The 18,590-nt window shown below is 49.7% G+C and overlaps 2 protein-coding genes across 5 annotated transcripts in view; one reads left to right on the forward strand and one right to left on the reverse strand.

Moving 5' to 3' along the window:
* LOC119978261 overlaps positions 1–7,765 on the reverse strand; it is a 57,298-nt gene extending 49,533 nt beyond the window's left edge. Inside the window, exon 1 of one of the 4 annotated variants that reach the window (XR_005463413.1) lies at positions 7,302–7,760. The gene's annotated coding sequence lies outside the window, so the exon portion shown is untranslated. Of the gene's footprint in view, positions 1–7,301 lie in introns of all 4 variants that reach the window. The other 3 variants (XM_038819741.1, XM_038819743.1, XM_038819744.1) reach the window with 3 other exon arrangements.
* A 309-nt stretch (positions 7,766–8,074) lies between these two features.
* Positions 8,075–18,102, forward strand: rps15a (ribosomal protein S15a). Its single transcript, XM_038819745.1, has 5 exons — positions 8,075–8,100; positions 9,755–9,892; positions 10,523–10,602; positions 11,408–11,493; positions 17,970–18,102. The coding sequence occupies exons 2-5, from the start codon at positions 9,760–9,762 to the stop codon at positions 18,061–18,063; spliced, it is 393 nt and encodes a 130-aa protein (XP_038675673.1). The 5' UTR covers positions 8,075–8,100; positions 9,755–9,759; the 3' UTR covers positions 18,064–18,102.
* Positions 18,103–18,590: the final 488 nt, after the last annotated feature.

An 18,590-nucleotide genomic window follows, 5' to 3' on the forward strand; every position in this document is an offset into this window, starting at 1 on the left:
TATTCGCTGCCCAGTAATAGTTACTAAAATTTGGCAGCGCCAGCCCGCCCTCTCCTCGACTCCACTCAAGCATTACCTTCCTTACCCGCAGGGTCTTGCCCGCCCAAACAAAGCCATAAATCACTTTGTTGACCCATTTAAAAACGACTGCGGAATAAAGATGGGGAGACATTGAAACACGAACAGGACTCTCGGGAGGACCGTCATCTTCACCGTCTGCACCCTCCCAGCTAATGACAACAGGAGCGCTTCCCATCTCCGAAAATCGTCCTTCTTTTGGTCTACTAGTCGGGCCAGATTTAATTTATGCAGCCGGTCCCATTCCCGCGCCACTCGAATGCCGAGGTACCTAAAGCTTACCCCTACTAATCTAAACGACAGCTCCCCCAATCGCCTCTCCTGTCCCCTCGCCTGGACCACAAACATCTCACTTTTCCCTGAAAACTGGCCAAATTCCCCTAGAATCCTCATGAGTTCTTCCAACCCTTCTAATGGACCGATGCATACAGAAGCATGCCGCCTGCATAGAGCGAGACTCTGTGCTCCACTCCCCCCCCCCCCCCCCCCGCTAAACCCTGGACCAGCCCCTTGAAGCTCTCAGAGCAATTGCCAACGGCTCTATAGCTAGCGCAAACAACAGTGGGGAGAGGGGGCATCTCTGTCTCATACCCCGGTGCAGTCTAAAATAGTTCGATGTTGTCCTATTCGTCCGTACGCTTGCCACAGGAGCCTGGTACAGCAACCTAACCCAAGCAATAAAGCCCCGCCCGAATCCAAACCGTCCCAGTACCTCCCACAGATAATCCCATTCTACCGATCTAAAGCCTTTTCTGCATCCATTACGACCACTACCTCCACCACCCTACCTTCTGGGGGCATCATGATCACATTTAACAACCTTCTTACATTGGCCATCAACTGCCTACCCTTAACAAACCCCATCTGGTCCTCCCCAAACACGTCCGGAGCACAATCCTCAATCCTGGAGGACAAAAGTTTGGCCAGCAGTTTGGCGTCCACATTCACAGGGGGATCGGTCTATAGGATCCACACAGCTCCGGGTTCTTGTCCCGCTTCAGGATCAGTAAAATCGTGGCCTGTGACATCATCGGGGGCAGTACCCCTCTTTCCCTTGCCTCATTAAACATCCTCATCAACACCGGCCCCAATATCCCCAAGAACTGTGCAAGCATTCTGCTGGCCTTCTCTCCATACCCCTCGCCTTTCTCAGCTGCTCCACCGCCCTCTGGTTAACAAGCCGAACTCCGCCTGTAGCCTCCGCCGTTCCCTTAAAAGCTCAGCCTCTGGGGTCTCTGCATACTTCCTATCGATCTGTTGTATCTCCTTTACCAGTCAGTCCGTCTCTGCCCTGCCCACCTTCTCCCTATGGGCCCGTATTGAGATCAGCTCCCCTCTGACCACCGCCTTCAGTGCTTCCCAGACCATCGCTGCTGAAATTTCCCCCATGTCGTTGACCTGCAGGTAGTTCTGAATACATTTCCTCAGCCGCTCGCACACCCCTTCATCAGCCAATAGTCCTACATCTAACCTCCAGTGCGGGCGCTGGTTACTGTCTTTACTAACCTGCAGGTCAACCCAGTGCGGAACATGGTCTGAGATTGTAATCGCCGAGTACCCCATGTCCACCACCCCTGCCAGTAAAGCCCTGCTCAAAATGAAGAAATCGATCCAGGAGTACACTTTATGCACGTGTGAGTAGAAGGAGAACTCCTTCACCCTCGGCTGCCCAAATCTCCATGGATCCACCCCCCAATCTGCTCCATGAACCCTTTTAGTTCCTTTGCCATTGCTAGCACCCTGCCCGTTTTTGAACTTGACCAGTCCAGACCAGGGTCAATAACTATGCTGAAGTCCCCTCCCATGACCAATCTCTGCGAGTCCAGGTCCGGTATCTTCCCCAGCATCCTCTTTATAAATTCCACATCCCAATTTGGCGCATACACATTTACTAATACCACTTGCACCCCCTCCAGTTTCCCACTAACCATAATGTACCGACCTTCCACATCTGAGACCATTCTACCCGCTTCAAACACCACCCACTTATTGATCAGCATCGCAACCCCTCTAGTCTTTGAATCCAGTCCTGAGTGAAAGACCTGACTGACCTAGCTTTTCTGCAATCTAATCTGGTCAGTTACTCTAAGGTGCGTCTCCTGCAACATTACCACGTCTGCCTTCAGTCCCCTAAGATGAGCGAACACACGTGCCCTCTTGACCGGCCCATCTAACCCTCCAACATTCCAGGTCATCAGCCTAGTTGTGGGGCTCATTGCCCCCCCTCTTCACTGATCAGCCATCCATTTTGGGCCCGCCTCCAGCCCATGCTCTGCGCCTTCACCGGCCCGCCCCCAGGCAGTCTCCGCCCCCAACCTCCTCTCTGTCTCTCGGCCCAAGTCCTTCCTCGTCAGCAGAACATTTCCCCCTAGTAACAACACTCTGTAACCCAACCCCTTTGATAAACCGAACATATAACATAAACCAAATGGCCTGCTTCTGCACTGTAAGTTCTAAATTCTATATGCACACCCCCCACTGCGCTTCCGTGAGCTCGCCCGCCCAGCTAGCTTGGTGGCCCCCATCCCTGGTGCCAGGTTGTCTCCCACCTACTGTTCCCTCCCCACCCTCCCCCCCGCTCATACAAACATACTCCAACATCAAACAATCCCCATACAATTGCTCGACAGAAAAACACCAAAATCTAAACAAGCACACCTCCATCCCCCACAGTGCGATTGAAAACCTTAACTCACTCAGCTCTGCAGGTCTCAAATCAATACAGAAGGCATTACAAACAGCTTCCACAAAATGAAAATCGAGAAGCTTTTTTTTTAAGAACAGAGAAACAAAAAGCAAAAAAAAATGAATGTTGCAGCAAAGTTCAAAAGTTCTCAATCCACCACCAGTCCTTTCCTTTTCACGAAGTCCAGCCCATCCTCAGGCGACTCAAAATAAAAGTGCTGTTCCTCATACGTGACCCAGAGATGGGCCGGATACAACAGTCCGAACTTCACCTTTTTCTTAAAAAGGATCGACCTAATCTGGTTGAAGCCTGCTCTTCCCCTGTCCACCTCCACACTCAGGTCTTGGTAAACCCGCAGGATACTGTTGTCCCACTTACAGCTCCGTGTCTGCTTGGCCCACTGTAGAATGCGCTCCTTATCCAAGTACCTGTGGAATCTCACCAACATTGCCCTCGGGGCGTCTCCCATTCGCAGCTTCCTCACGAGTGCTCTGTGAGTCCTGTCCACCTCCAAGCGTCGGGAGAATGCCCCATCCCCCAGCAGCTTCTCAAACATATCTGCGATGTATGCCCCAGCATCCGTTCCTTCGGACCCCTCCGGGAGCCCAACGATTCTCAATTTCTGCTGGCGGGACCTATTCTCCAGGTCCTCCACCTTCTCCAGGAGCTTCTTCTGCTGGTCTCTCAGCATCCCCACATCCAACTCCACCATAGTTTGATGTTCCTCCTGCTCAGCCAGCGCCTTCTCCACCTTCTGGATCGCCCGATCTTGGACATCCAATCTAAGCTCCAGCTGCTCAATCGACTCTTTTATCGGGTCCAAGCAGTCCCGTTTCTGCTTAGCAAAGCCTTCCTGAATAACTTGCATCAGCTGCTCCGTCGACCACTGGGTCGACAAACCAGAGGTCCGGTCCTCCGCCATGCTGTCTCCCGCTGCAGCTTCAGCCCAGGCCTTCTCTTTCTGTTTCTGCCTTTACGAGCACTTCTAGTCCTTCTCTCCATGCACCGATGTGGGAATTCAGTACACAATTGCCTCTGTCTTCAGTTTTACAGTTCAAGTCCGATAGAAAATCAGGGGAAAAGGTCCAAAAGTCTGACCCGAGCGGGAGCCACCAAATGTGCGACTTACTCCTTCATAGCCGCTACCGGAAGTCCTGTTTATTGTTTCTTGCTAAAATCAGTCACATAGACCAAAGTACAGTGAACAGTATTATTCTGCGTAGAGACCTGGCAGATCACTCCATATATCTATAAGTACAACACGCACAAATAATTACAACTGTATAAAGGTAAAATGCATAGAAAGATCAATTTAATATGTGGACGGGCCATTCAAGAGTCTAGTAGTAGCAGGAAAAAAAGCTGTTTTTGAATCTGTTAGAACGAGCTCTCAAGCTTTTGTATCCTCTGTCCGATGGAAGAAGTTGGAAAGAAGGGTAACTAGGATGGGAGGGGTGTTTGATCATGTTTCCCGCTTTCCCAAGGCAGTGAGAAATATAGACAGAGTCAATGGATGGAAGACGGGCTTACATGATGGACTAGGCTGTGTTCACAACTCTGTAATTTCTTACAATCTTGGGCCGAGCAGTTGCTATACCAGGCTGTGAAGCAACCAGATAGGATGCTTTCTATGGTGCATCTATAGAAATTGGTAAGAGTCATTGTGAACATGCCTAATTTCCTTAGTTTCCTGAGGAAGTAAAGGCATTGTTGCGCTTTCTTAAGCGTAACGTTGACGAGGGTCGGCCAGGACAGCTTGTTGGTAATGTTCACACCTAGGAATTTGAAATTGTCAACCATCTCCACCTCAACATCATTGATACAGACAGAGGTGTGTACTGCACCTCGCTTCCTAAAGTCGATGACCAACCAGCTCCTTTGTTTTGTTGACATTGAGGGAGAGATTGAATCATTGCACTAGGCTACTAGATTCTCTATCTCCCTCCTGTATTCAGACTCGTCATTATTTGAAATCTGGCCCATTACGGTCGTATCATCAGCAAACATATAGGTGGAGTTGGTGCCAAATTTAACCACACAATCATGTGTGTGTAAAGAGTATAGTAGAGAGTTGAGTACGCAGCCTTGCGGGGCCCCGATGTTAAAGACTATCATGGAGGAGAAGTCGTTACTGATTGCAGTCTGTGGGTCAGGAAATTGAGAATCCAATTGCAAAGGGAAGAGCCAAGTACTAGGTTTGGTATCTGGATTTGTGCTTGGTTGGAATTATAGTATTAAAAGTAAAACTACAGCCAATAAACAGGAGCCTGACATAGGTGTCGTTATTGTTAAGATGTGGTGCATGACCAGGGACCCATCAGGACCCATTGCTTTCCATGGATTAACTTTCGAGAAGGCCAATCTGACTTCTGAGGCTGTAACTGGTCGTATAGGTATAGATGTATCCAAGGCTATTGGTGCAGGTGACGTTAGTTCATTGGCTTCCTGCTCAATGCGAGCACAAAATGCATTAAGCACATCAGGGAGAGATGATCTGTTACCAGAGATTCTATTCGACTTTGCTTTATAACCCGTTATATTGTCACCCTTTGTGCACAGATTAGCCCCGTTAGCTGACCTGCTGATGGATATCGTGCACTCAGCAGGGAGCAACTCTTCTGAGGAGGAGGAGAGGGGACAAAGATTGCGAGGTCCAGACACAGGATGATTAGGGCCAGCAGAGAGATCACCTCCGCAGAAGACGGCATTACCGAGCTGCTAGGGTGTACGGGCAGCGATCAAACTATCTTGACATGACCAGGGTCCAGTGCCGGAGGAGGCTCCGGCCTTCAAGGAAAGCTGCGACAAGCATCTGCCAGCTGATTAGGCCTGGAACAGCCTCAAATTGTGCGGAGGACATCCAATACCCTTGGCTCTGAAGATCATGTGGGATTAAACATTTATGCCTCTGCATCACTCCAGGATGCTGTAGGTGATCTCTGTGGAGTCTCACAGTCAGCTGTCACTAATGCACTGTTCAGGCATGTGAGCCGATTCATCTATTTAAGGACAGACCAAGTCAGCCAGGCTGAGCGGGCTTGAGATTTCGCAGCCATTGCTGGGCTCCCCCATATCGAGGGAGTGATTGATTGCACCCATATGGCCATCAAGGCACTAGCTGGCCAGCCAGGAGCTTTTAAGAACAAGAAGGGCTTTCACTCTGAACGTTCAGACTGTGTGACCACAGGACCCAGATCCTGCAGGTGTGCGCTAGATACCCGGGCAACTCCCACTATTCATACATTCTCTGTCACTCGCAGGTGCCCAGGCTCATCTGGATGGGTGGTTGATTGGCAACAAGGGTGGCTGTTGACACATTTCAGGTGCCCAAAGACACAGAGGAGAGATCCAATTGCTGCCATGGAGTGGTGGAAAGGACCATCAGCCTGCTGAAATAAGGTTCAGATGCCTCGAATGATCTGGGGGTGCCCTGTGGTACCCACCTGAGCGAGTGTCGCACATTGTGGTTGTGAAGTGCTGCGATCTTCACAATCTTGCTATCTCCAGGAGGGAGCCCCTTGAGCACGAGGATGATGGTGCAGTTGCTCCAGCCACAGACGAGGGCTCTGATGCCGGACAGTCAGTGGGCGAGGACGATGAGCAACCTATTCGGAAGCTCCAGGGGCAGGGACACTAGGGGCACGCTCATTCTGTATTTCATCATGTAGGCTGGCATGCCCTGCCTTCCAGCCATACCAGTGGGTACTACCATCATCCCAGACACATAACACGCACCCACTCCATGAGGCCACTCCCACCCAATAAAGCCCGAGACCCTGGACATTTCTGATCAGGCAGTGATAAGTCTGACACCAGTACAGCACGCAGGACATTTCTGGCTTGAATGGAGTATGATATTTAAGGTAACAAATTCAGAGATATACAAAAAGGTTGATTCACACAGATCATAAACACATTGATTTCAAACAAATTAAGAGCACCCAGTTCAGATCCCTGCTTGTGCCTAGAGTGTCTTAAGCTGACATTTTCACGGGTCACATCCAGATGCCCCCCTCCTGCTGAGAGTGGCATTGGGGGTAGGTTGCTGTTGTCTTTACTCTGGTGACACAGATGACCTTGTCGATCATCCTTTGGTTGGAGGGTCCTGAACAGGCACTGTCCACGGGGGACGGTTGACTAGACGCTATGGCCGGGCATCCCTCAGTCATCGTGGACGGCTGGGGTGGCGCAGAGCCGGAGGAGCTGGTGCCCTCGTCCAGGGTTCCGTGAGAGGAGTCCACAGGGACGGCGACCAGCTTGCCCGCCATTCTGAGGCGAGTCCTTTCTCTGTTCCATGCTCACAATGAAGGATGGGCACCCAAGGGTGACACTGGATGCTGCCTCCTTCTCCCACACGGCATTGACCTGGAGACTCGCCGTTCCGACCTCAATCCCAGTCACTCAGCATGGCTCCTGGAGCTGCCTGACCACAGGAGCCGCCATTCTCTCAGTGGCTGCTCCTTAAAGGCAAATTCACTCCTTTCGGTGATTTTTGTCATCCCATCTCTTTGCTCCTCAACCCCATTGAGTTTCTTACCTTCCAACAGGGCCTCAGTCAGTCAGAGTGTGTCTCCTCCAGTCCACATGAAGCACCTCACACCTCGCTGGGGAGTCATTATTTTATCCTCCAACCAGCAACCCCCCCATTCCAATCACAAACAATCATTAGGAATTGTTGTCAGAGGTCCAGGTCCAAAAAGCGGAAATAAACTGATTCTCTTTTAATTGCGGAGATAAAGTGGATCTGGTGTTGAGGGAAGGGTCTGACCCTCAGCTCCACTTAATTCCCCGCTCCCCCACCAACAGCAGCGGGTTAGAGGAGCCCGGGAGGCCTGAGGCCTACTCCGTTGCTATGCGACCTGCTGTGGGCGGGGCCAGGCGCTTGGGGCGGGGCAAAGGGCGTGGCCGTAGCGCAGGACGCAGAGCAGGGGGCGGGGCAATGTGGCGGTTGCCAGGGACCGGGTGCTGGATCACATCGACGACCTTGGGGCGCGGCCAGAGGCTGAAGGCGGGGCCAGGCAGACGTGGGGCCTGCGAGGTGCGAGGCCGTGACGCGGAGGGCGGGGCCGATACGCGGAGGGCTGTGCTGGGGGCGGTGCCGAGACGTGGAGGGCGGGGCCGATACGCGGAGGGCAGTGCTGGGGGCGGCGCCGAGACGTGGAGGGCGGGGCCTGTGCTGGGGTCGGGGCCTAGACGCCGGGGGGGGCGGGCCTGGCTCCTCAGGCTGCAGACGGATTGAAACCACGCGCAGTGACGTGACCTCGCGAGAGCTAGAAATGTCCCATCAGGCGGTTCGGCCGGGACTTCCTTCTCTTTCCGCCATATTGACCGAAGCGGTAAGATGTCTGATGAGCCGGGCCGGTTGGCAATCCGGCCGATATCGGCGCCATCCTGGGCGGCAGCGCTCTCGACCCGCGTCCCGGTTGAAGCGCGTGGTGTGGGGATCCATCCGATAGGGCTATTGGCGGGCGTTCGGTGTGCTGTGTGTGTGAGGCTGGTCTCGGAGTGTGTGCCCCCCCCCCCCCCCTGCGGCTCTTGAGGTGGCGGCAGAGCGGGGCCTGGGGGCGCGCGGAAATCCCGGCCGACCTGGTTGAAGGGATGGGCGGTCTGGTCTGTCTCCCTCACTGTGGGGCTGCTGGGCCTCTTGTGCCTTCTGTCTGGGCTGGGGGGAGGGATGCACAGCCTGTGGGCGTGGGGGAAGGGTGATGGACAGCCCTTCCCCCTGGCGGGGGGGGGTGGCTGGGGGAGGAGGGGGTGTTGGACAGCCCTCTCCCCTGCTGAGGGGGGAGGAGGGGGTGATGGACAGCCCACCCCCCTGGCTGGGGGAGGAGGGGGTGATGGACAGCCCTCCCCTGGCTGAGGGGGGTGATGGACAGCCCTCTCCCCTGGCTGAGGGGGGAGGAGGGGGTGATGGACAGCCCTTCCCCCCTGGCTGAGGGGGGAGGAGGGGGTGATGGACAGCCCTTCCCCCTGGCTGAGGGGGGAGGAGGGGGTGATGGACAGCCCTCTCCCCTGGCTGAGGGGGGCGGAGGGGGTGATGGACAGCCCTTCCCCCTGGCTGGGGGAGGAGGGGGTGATGGACAGCCCCCTCCCCTGGCTGAGGGGGGGAGGAGGGGGTGATGGACAGCCCTTCTCCCCCCCCCCCCCCCCCCTGGCTGGGGGAGGAGGGGGTGTTGGACAGCCCTCTCCCCTGGCTGAGGGGGGGAGGAGGGGGTGATGGACAGCCCTCCCCCCCCCCCCTGGCTGGGGGAGGAGGGGGTGTTGGACAGCCTTCTCCCCTGGCTGAGGGGGGAGGAGGGGGTGATGGACAGCCCCTCCCCCTGGCTGAGGGGGGAGGAGGAGGTGATGGAAAGCCCCTCCCCCTGGCTGAGGGGGGAGGAGGGGGTGATGGACAGCCCCTCTCCCCTGGCTGGTTGAGGGGGAGGGTGTGATGGACAGCCCTTTCCCCTAGCTGTGTGTGTGTGTGGGGGGGGGGGGGGGGGGCTGATGGACAGCCCTCCCCCCTGGCTGTGGGGGGAGAGCAGAGGGTTGTAGACAGCCCCCCCACCCTGGCTTTGGGGGGCGGGGGGGGGGGGGAGGAGAAGAAGAGGGTGATGGACAGCCCTCCCCCCTGGCTTGGGGGGGGGTGGAGAGGGTGATTGACAGCCCTCCCCACTGGTTGGGGGGGGGGGGCTGGGGGGAGGAGGGGGTGATGGACAGCCCTCCCCCTGGCTTTGGGGGGGGGGGAGAGAAAGGGTGATGGACAGCCCTTCCCCTTGGCTGGGGGGAGGAGGGGGTGATGGACAGCCCTCCCCCCTGGCTTGGGGAGGGAGAGGGTAATGGACAGCCTTCCCCCTGGCTGGGGTGGGGGTGGAATTGAGGGTGACTGGCGTGTGCTGCAATCTCGGGCTGTGCTGAGGGGGGTCAGGGTTTTCTATGTGGTGTGAGTGAGGTTAGCTGTGAGTTAAATGCCAGAGCATCCTATCTAATAACCTGTTCCCTCCCTTTCAGGCATCATGGTGCGCATGAATGTTCTCGCTGATGCCCTGACCAGCATCAACAATGCAGAGAAACGTGGAAAACGGCAGGTCCTCATCCGCCCATGCTCCAAAGTGATTGTGAGATTCCTGACTGTAATGATGAAGCATGGTGAGATGTTTGGTCCTGTTTGCTTGCTGAGTATGAGGCAGTGGGGGCAGGCATTTGGTACAATGAATATAACTGCACAAGGAGGCCATTCAGCCCATTGAGTCTGCACCGACCTACTTAAGCCCTCACCTCCACCCTATCCCAATAACCCCATCCGACCTCTTTGGTCACTAAGGGCAATTTATTGCGGCCAATCCACCGAACCTGCAAGTCTTTGGACTGGGGGGGGGAACTGGAGCACCCGGAGGAAACCACGCAGACAGGGGAGAACGGAAGCTAGGAGTTTCTCACAGTGGAACTTGAGGCCCAAGTCATTCATTATCTTGAAGCCCCAAATCTTTTTGATTGCTAGTTCTTGAATTGTCTTCTCTGCTTTGATTGAGCATTGTGTGCTTTTAAAAATAAAATCATGGGGTGCTCGCTGGGCCAGCATTTTTTTGCCCAACACAATATGCTATGGAGAAGGTGGTGATCTGTTCTTGCAGCCACAGCCTTGCTTTGGCATAGTGCAGAATGAGAGATGTTTTATATTCCTTTATTCTGGGCTATCATTTGGAAAGTTTTTGTGGAATATTTATTGTGGAATATCATTGGGTGATTCTGGTGCCTAAAATGTGTCTTTTTCCACAGGCTACATTGGAGAGTTTGAAATTATTGATGACCACAGGGGTGGGAAAATAGTTGTCAATCTCACAGGCAGACTGAACAAGGTAAAAAAAAAAAGAGAAATTCACATACTGTGTTTACCAAGTCGTGGAATCATGCATTTCCCGTAACTACTTTTGTGAAGATTAACGCCTTTTGTGTGCTTGTCCTGGAAATTGATTGCTTTCACCTTCCCTTGTTCACTTTATATTTTTGGCACAAACTGGCCATTCAAATTATTTTCCTCGACTGCATTAAGTAAGCTTTCTCGCCACCTCTAAATGGCAGTCAGATTGTGCACATTACCCTCTTTAAACGCAGCAATGTGATAGACCAGATAATCTGTCATGTTGGTTGAAGAATAAATCTAATAAATTTGTGTTTGTAGCCTAGGTATATGCTAGGAAAGGTTGAGGGTGCTAGGCCTTTTCTCGTTAGAACGGAGAAGGATGAGGGGAGACTTGATAGAGGTTTATAAGATGATCAGGGGAATAGATAAAGTGGACAGTCCGAGACTTTTCCCCCGGGTGGAACAAACCATTACAAGGGGACTTAAATTTAAGGTGAATGGTGGAAGATATAAGGGGGATGTCAGAGGTAGGTTCTTTACCCAGAGAGTAGTGAGGGCATGGAATGCACTGCCTGTGGAAGTAGTTGAGTCGGAAACATTAGGGACCTTCAAGCGGCTATTGGATAGGTACATGGATTACGGTAGAATGATGGGGTGTACATTAATTTATTCTTAATCCAGGACAAAAGTTTGGCACAGCATCGTGGGCCGATGGGCCTGTTCTGTGCTGTGTTTTCTATGTTCTATAGCACTTCAGGTGTGTGTTGTAATCTGATTGTTTGTTTCTTGTTCCCTGTTAGTGTGGTGTCATTAGCCCCCGATTTGATGTTCAAGTAAAGGAGCTAGAAAGGTGGCAAAATGGTCTACTGCCTTCCCGTCAGTTTGGGTAAGTTTTACCACAGCAGATATTCCTAGTCGCTAATTGACTTGCATAAAACTCTTAACTTTGGTTTTCATAACCTGTGTTTGGATGGACTTGTTCTGATGTTGAATGATTTACTGATACGCTGCCTCAAAACTCTGATCCTCTGGTCTCTGCATCTCCCCGGCGTTGGTAGCATTCCCTTCAGTTAACTCTGTTCCATTATTTGGAGTCGCCTCTACTACAACATAACTTTCTGCGGGATTGAGAACCTGAAATTTCTCTGTCCAACCGCTTCCTCATAATCGTACCAAGTCTGGATGAACTAATGATTAGTTTCCCCATACCTTCTATAACTGACCTCTGGTGCCTCCTGGTTTATTTTTGAATGCTTGGAGTGAATCCAGGCTTTCCACAAATTATTAGTGATTATGCTGTAGCTGTTTGACTACTTTAAGAAGTAATGTTCTGTTCTTTGACATGAGTTTTTTGTACTGAAGCCTCCTTGCATTCCCTTGCTGGATTGAGTTGCTCCTTGAGAATCTATTCCCTGCTAAATCAAGGGGTTAGGGTTAGGTCCCTGAGTTTTCACTTTCATAATCCCTCTGGATTTCCTTTATTGCTGCTTCCAAGTACAATATCTTCCAACTACCCGAGTACAAAGGTTTAACTGACTTCATTCTGGGTTCTGATTCCACTGAAAACACTGACACTACCTGGACCTCTCCAGACGATAGTAGACCCAGAGTTAAGGCATCTCGTGCCACAGGCTGATCTCCCTTTATCATAGCCAATTTCTGCACTGACTTCCAAGGATTTAATTCTCTTATCGAGAGTCATGATTTGTTCTGTTGGTTATTTCTCATTTTGCTGGGCCAATTAAGTCGGGTGTCTTCCCGCATGTGCTCCCGCGCCTTCCTCCCCTTACTATAGTTACCAGCTGCTGTCAGAACTCAGCCCAAATAGCTGATCCATTTCCTTCCCGCTCCAAATGAGGAAAATAATAACTGCTGCTCCATTGGGGAAATATGTAGATGGGTTGATCCAGCCTTTTTAAAACATTGAACTGTATTTGGTTTTGCTGAATATTATATTTTGTGAAGTAAATAATGTGCATTGACTATACACATGTACTCTGCTCTTGGGCAGAACATAGTGAGCATACAAAAGAAACCAGAGCAGAGAAGACCAAATGGCTGCTCTGCCATTCAATAGGATAAACATGATGTGGCAATGCCAGCATTGGACTGGGGTGACACCCAAGTTAAAGTCCAACAGGTTTATTTCAAATCACTCCCTTCCTCAGGAAGGCACAGTGCTCCGAAAGCTAGTGATTCGAAACAAACCTGTTGGACTCTATTCACTTTTTCCAATTGAGGGGCAACGCGTGGCCAATCCACCTACCCTGCACATCTTTGGGTTGTGGGGGCAAAATCCACCCAAACATGAGGAGAAAGTGCAAACTCCCACGGACAATGACCCAGAGCTAGGATCAAACCTGGGACCTCGGCGCCATGAGGTACCCTTGCCTTCAGTATATTCAGCGATGGAGAGTCCGCAGCCTGTGGGAGTAGAAAATTTCAAAGATTCACAATCCTCTGAAGAAATTCCTCATCCCTGACTGAAATCATTGGTCCCTTGAGTGCTTCCTTGTTCCAGATTCCCATTTGCCAGGCTGCTGCTACTGGAATGAAGCAGTGTGCTTGTGGGTCAGTTGGACAGGACTTCGATATGTGGCTGAGGGTGCTCCAGCTTACTCATAGAAAACTAGACTGGGTGTGAAGTACCTTCAGCCTGGTGTGCATTGTTAAATCTTCACGTTTGTTTGCCTTTCACTTGTTCAAACTAGGCTTTTGAACAGCAAAATCTGGGTCATTTTGAATTGTGTACAGAAAGATTAACTGATCAGTGTTGATCTTTGTGTAGATGCAGCTTTAGATGTTCCTGCTGATCATGCACATTCTACCCCATCATGTTTATGTAATACACTAACCCAGTCTTTGTCTAGTTGAATTCACTTTGTGTTGACTGGCGGGTATGTAATATGGTTCTTGACAAAGTTGTACCCCTCAAATCTTGCCAAGCTTCCTGCTATTTTGTGGTACGCCACTGCAAAACTTCCTGCACCACCTGAGTGTATGTTGATGCCCGGAAGAAATTCACCCTCTTAGATACTTTGTTTATAGAATCATGGAATTTACAGTGCAGAAGGAGGGTATTCGGCCCATTGAATCTGCACCAACCCTTGGAAACAGCACCCTACCGACCCAAGTCCACACCTCTACCCCATCCCAGTAACTCCACCTAATCTTTTTATACAGTAAGGGCAATTTAGCGTGGCCAATCCACCTAACCTGCGCATCTTTGGACTGTGGGAGGAAACCGGAGCACCCGGAGGAAACCCACAGACACGGGGAGAACGTGCAGACTCCACACACAGTGACCCAAGCCGGGAGTTGAGCCTGGAGCTGTGATGCAACTGTGCTAACCACTATGCTCCTGTGTGCTGTGTTTTTGGATTTAATTGCCATGGTTGAATACTTTTTAAAAAATTTAGATTACCCAATTAAGGGGCAATTTGACGTGGCCAATCTACCTACCCTGCACATCTTTGGGTTGTGGGGGTGAAACCCACGCAAGCACAGGGAGATTGTGCAAACTCCACACGGACAGTGACCCAGAGCCAGGGTCGAGTCTGGGACCTTGGCACCGTGCTGCCCACCATGGTTGAATTCTGAACACAATGGCTAATGTTAGATGTGATTTTGATGGGCAGCACTTGCTGAACAATCTCAACATGCTAAGTTCGTAAGCTATAGGAGCAGATTTAAACATCAAGTCTGCTCTGACATTCTATCATGGCTGATATGTTCCTCATCTGTTGCCTACAATGCTACAGACCAAGAGCTAGATTTTGAAATCAGCCAAAGCATTTCCACTCTAGAACACATGACATGGGAGTCGGCAATCACATCTTCCGAGCCTAAACACCTTCAATAGGATCATGGCTGATCCCATCCTGGCCTCAACCCTACTGTTCTGCCCATTCTCCATAACCCTTCAACCCATTACCAATTAAAAATCTGTCTTAACTGCTCCAATGTATTCACTGTCCCAGCATTCACTGCACCCTGGGGTAGTGAATTCCACAGATTCACAACCCTTTGGGAGAAGTAGTTTCTCCTCCAATCTGTTTTAAATTTGCTTCCCTTAATTCTAAGATTATTACCACTTGTTTTAGAATGTCCCAGAAGAGGAAGCATCTACTTTATCCATACCTTGTAGCATCTTGTATACCTCAATACTGGCAATAACGTTGAGGAGGAATTCTTGTGTATCCAGAGTGGTTTTCTGGGCCAATACATTGAGGAACCAACTAGAGAGTAAGCCATCCTAGGCTGGGTATTATGAAATGACAAAGGAACAATTGGGGATCAATTGTGAGAGGAATAAACGGGTCTTTTATCCAAAATAGTAGGCTGTAACTAGTGGGGTATTGTGGGGATCAGTGCTGGAATCCCAGCTACTCTCAATCTATTGATTTTAGATGAGGGAACAAAATTGAATATACCCAAATTTGCAGATGAGACTAAGCTGGTTGGAGGGTGAGCTGTGAGGAGGGTGCTTGTGAGATTTGGACAGTGTGGGCAAATGAATGACGGATACAGTATAAAGTGGATAAATGTGAGATTGGCAGTATAAAGTGAATAAATGAGTGTCCCCTTTGGTAGCAAAACTGTAATGATACCTGGGTGTCCTTGTATAGCAGTCGCTGAAAGTAAGCATGCAGTTAGGTGCAGCAGGTGGTAAAGAAGGCAAATGGTATAGAATAGAATCCCTTCCAAGCAGAAAGAGGGCATTTGGCTCATCAAGTCACAGGCCCTTTGAAAGACCCATCCTACCTAGGCCCAATCCTCTGACCTATTCTCGCAACTCCACCCTAATGGGCAATTTAGCATGGCTGATCCACCAAACCACATCTTTGGGACTGGGAGGAGTGCCTGGAGAAAATTCACACAGACATGGGGAGAATGTGAACTCCACACAGTCAGAGGTTGGATTTGAACCTGGGTCCCTGGAGCTGAGGCAGCAGTGCTAACCACTGTCACCGTGCTGCCTTCATACCCAAAGGATTTGAAGATGCAGCAGGGATGTCTTGCTGCAACTATTCACGGCCTTGGTGTGACCACACCTGGAATATTGTGCAGTTTTGATCTTTTTTATTTGAGGAAAGATGTTCTTGCTCTCGAGCAAGGGTTTACCAGACTGATTCCTGGGATGGTGGGGTGGCCATTTGAGATTAAATCGGTCGAATTCAAAAGAATGAGGGATGATTTCATGAAAACCAAAAATTCTAACATGGCTAGACAGGTGCAGGAAGGATGTTCCTGGTGGTGGAGAATCCGGAACCAGGGGTCACAGCCTGAGGGTATGGGGTAGACCATTTCAAGCTGAGATTAGGAGAAATTTCGTAACCTGAGGGATTACCACAAAGCAGTTTGGGCCGAAACATTTCTGTTTTCAAGGAGTTTGATATTTGTTTGAGCAAAGTGGATTAAGGATTGGGGGGGGGGGGGGGGGGGGGGGGGGGAGGGAGGGGGGGGTGTTGGATGATCAGCCATGATGGCGGAGAAGACTCCCAAAGCCGAATGGTATGCTCCTGTTTTCTGTCTCCAAATGAGGAAACGGTTGTAGATCGAACTGATTGGAGTTTGGTGATTAGGTCTATCAATTCTCCAGTTCCAAGTTCAGTCAGCCCTCTGTTAAATCCCATCAGTTAGCCACTTTTTTGTTTTACTAATTTCAGTTTGGAAATCTCAATCCTCCCTTTTGACTAGATGTGTACAAGGACTCTCATTAAATGCTACAAATTAACTTTTACTGGACAAGAGAAACATGTATATTATCCCTTTTGAAGCCTGCATTTTCCATCCAGGTAGGGGAAGTAAAGGTGTGATTTATTTTCAATTGTTGCACGTTGCAAGGATTCAGTGCTGTTGTTCAAAAATTAAAGTAGGTTCAATATTGTCATGGTTTGTTGGCCATTCTGTGCCTACAGTGCTGCATTGCAAAGTGAATCCACTGTCAATCCTTGAGGATTGTCAAATGTAATTGGATATAATGGAAATAAGGCAGGGAAGTTATCTGTAATTGTAACTTCTAATTTTAGTAATGAATGAGACTGATGTGAGATGGATCTGTTTGGGTACCTCAGCATTGTTGTAGGGCCTTCAGCATTGAGCATGTGTTTTTTTAGTTATTATTAGGACTGAATGGTCGGACTATAAATGAATTTGTGGTTATGGAAGTCGGTAGGAATTAGTGTCTGAGTTCTGTTCTCCATTTAAAGTCTAGTTTTTGAATAGACTGAAATGAAAATCGCTTATTGTCACAAGTAGGCTTCAAATGAAGTTACTGTGAAAAGCCCCGAGTCGCCACATTCCGGCGCCTGTTCGGGGAGGCTGGTACGGGAATTGAACCCGTGCTGCTGGCCTGCCTTGGTCTGCTTTAAAAGCCAGCGAGCCCAGTGTGCTAAACCTGCCCCAAGGAAGGAATTACTGTCTACAGAACAAGATTGACTGAGGCATTAGTTTTAGTTCCCTTTGAAGTTTTAAGTTGTAATTGCTGCAGAGAAGATTTGAGGTTTGTTAAATTGTTTCAGACTGATCTTTTCTCAGGAAGCAGTTTGCAATGTTTGTGATTGGATAATGCCACCCATTATGGATCTTGACTGTCATTGCAGAATGGTTAAAGCCTGATTTGTAAACATCCCTATACCATCAGCATGGTAGCACAGTGGTTAGCACAATTGCTTCACCGCTCCAGGGTCCCAGGTTCAATTCCTGGCTTGGGTCACTCTGTGCAGAGTCTGCACGTTCTCTCTGTGTGTCCGTGGGTTTCCTCCGGTTTCTTCTCACAGTCCAACTTGCCCTTGGTTTCCAAAATTGCCCTTAGTGTTGAGTGGAGTTACTGGGTTATGGGGATAGGGTGGTGTGGGCTTGGGTAGGGTGCTCTTTCCAAGAGCCGGTGGAGCCTCGATGGGCCAAATGGCTGCCTTTTGCACTGTGGATTCTATGATCAGTCATCTAATTCGACAATGTAATGGCTAATCGGTTGATGCTGTTAGTTTTTTTAAAAAAAAATTATATTTAGAGTACCCAATTTTTTCCAATTGAGGGGCAATTTAGTGTGGCCAGTCCACCTATCCTGCACATCTTTGGGTTGTGGGGTGAAACCCATGCAGACATGGTGAGAATATGGAAACTCCACATGGACAGTAATCCCGGGCTGGGATTCGAACCCGGATCCTCAGTGCCGTAGGCAGCAATGCTAACCACTGTGCTGCCCTGATGCTGTTAGTTTTAACATAACGCATCCTGGATAATTGTAAATTTGTCCAGTATTTCCTACAACTATGGCAAACAATTGTTTTGTTTTGAAATGTCAATTGAAGTGATTACGGTTTCAGCTTGAAATCAATTAAATTTATTTACTTATAGGTATCTTGTTCTAACGACCTCAGCTGGCATCATGGACCATGAAGAGGCCAAGCGAAAACATACGGGAGGAAAAATCCTCGGATTCTTTTTCTAACACGTGAAACCAGTCTATAATAAAACATTTGAAACCATTTATTTGTCTTTTTAAATCAGTCTGGATTAATATCGAGAACAACTGGATGCTGAGAATGTTCATTTTAGGTCTATGTAGAATCACGGGCAGGAGAATCCTGTTTGGAACCTCGTGCTTGGATCACTGCAAATCTGCTGTGAGGACTAGGCACAGGATTTGAAATCTAGGAAAGTTTTTTAAAATTCATAAAATCGTGTTGTTCATCACACTTTACTGGAGGTTGAGGTTTTCTGACATTCGTGGCTCGCGGTGACTGAAGCCACCAAAAAATGATTTGAGACTGAAGGAGCCAAGCTATGGATATAGCATGTACCACTAGGTGATGCTCTGCACCGTATCAATGGAACATTAATCATTGCAGTTTTCATTTTGTGCTTGGCCAAAACTGCAATTCGGTGTAGAAGATTGAAGAATTTTCACCTGAATAAAATGTTCATTTTGGGATATGGTAAGCACTGTTACGGAAGGCAAAGTATCTCATTCTTTTA

This window comes from Scyliorhinus canicula, chromosome 15 (assembly GCF_902713615.1).
Source record: "Scyliorhinus canicula chromosome 15, sScyCan1.1, whole genome shotgun sequence".
Lineage (NCBI taxonomy): Eukaryota > Metazoa > Chordata > Chondrichthyes > Carcharhiniformes > Scyliorhinidae > Scyliorhinus > Scyliorhinus canicula.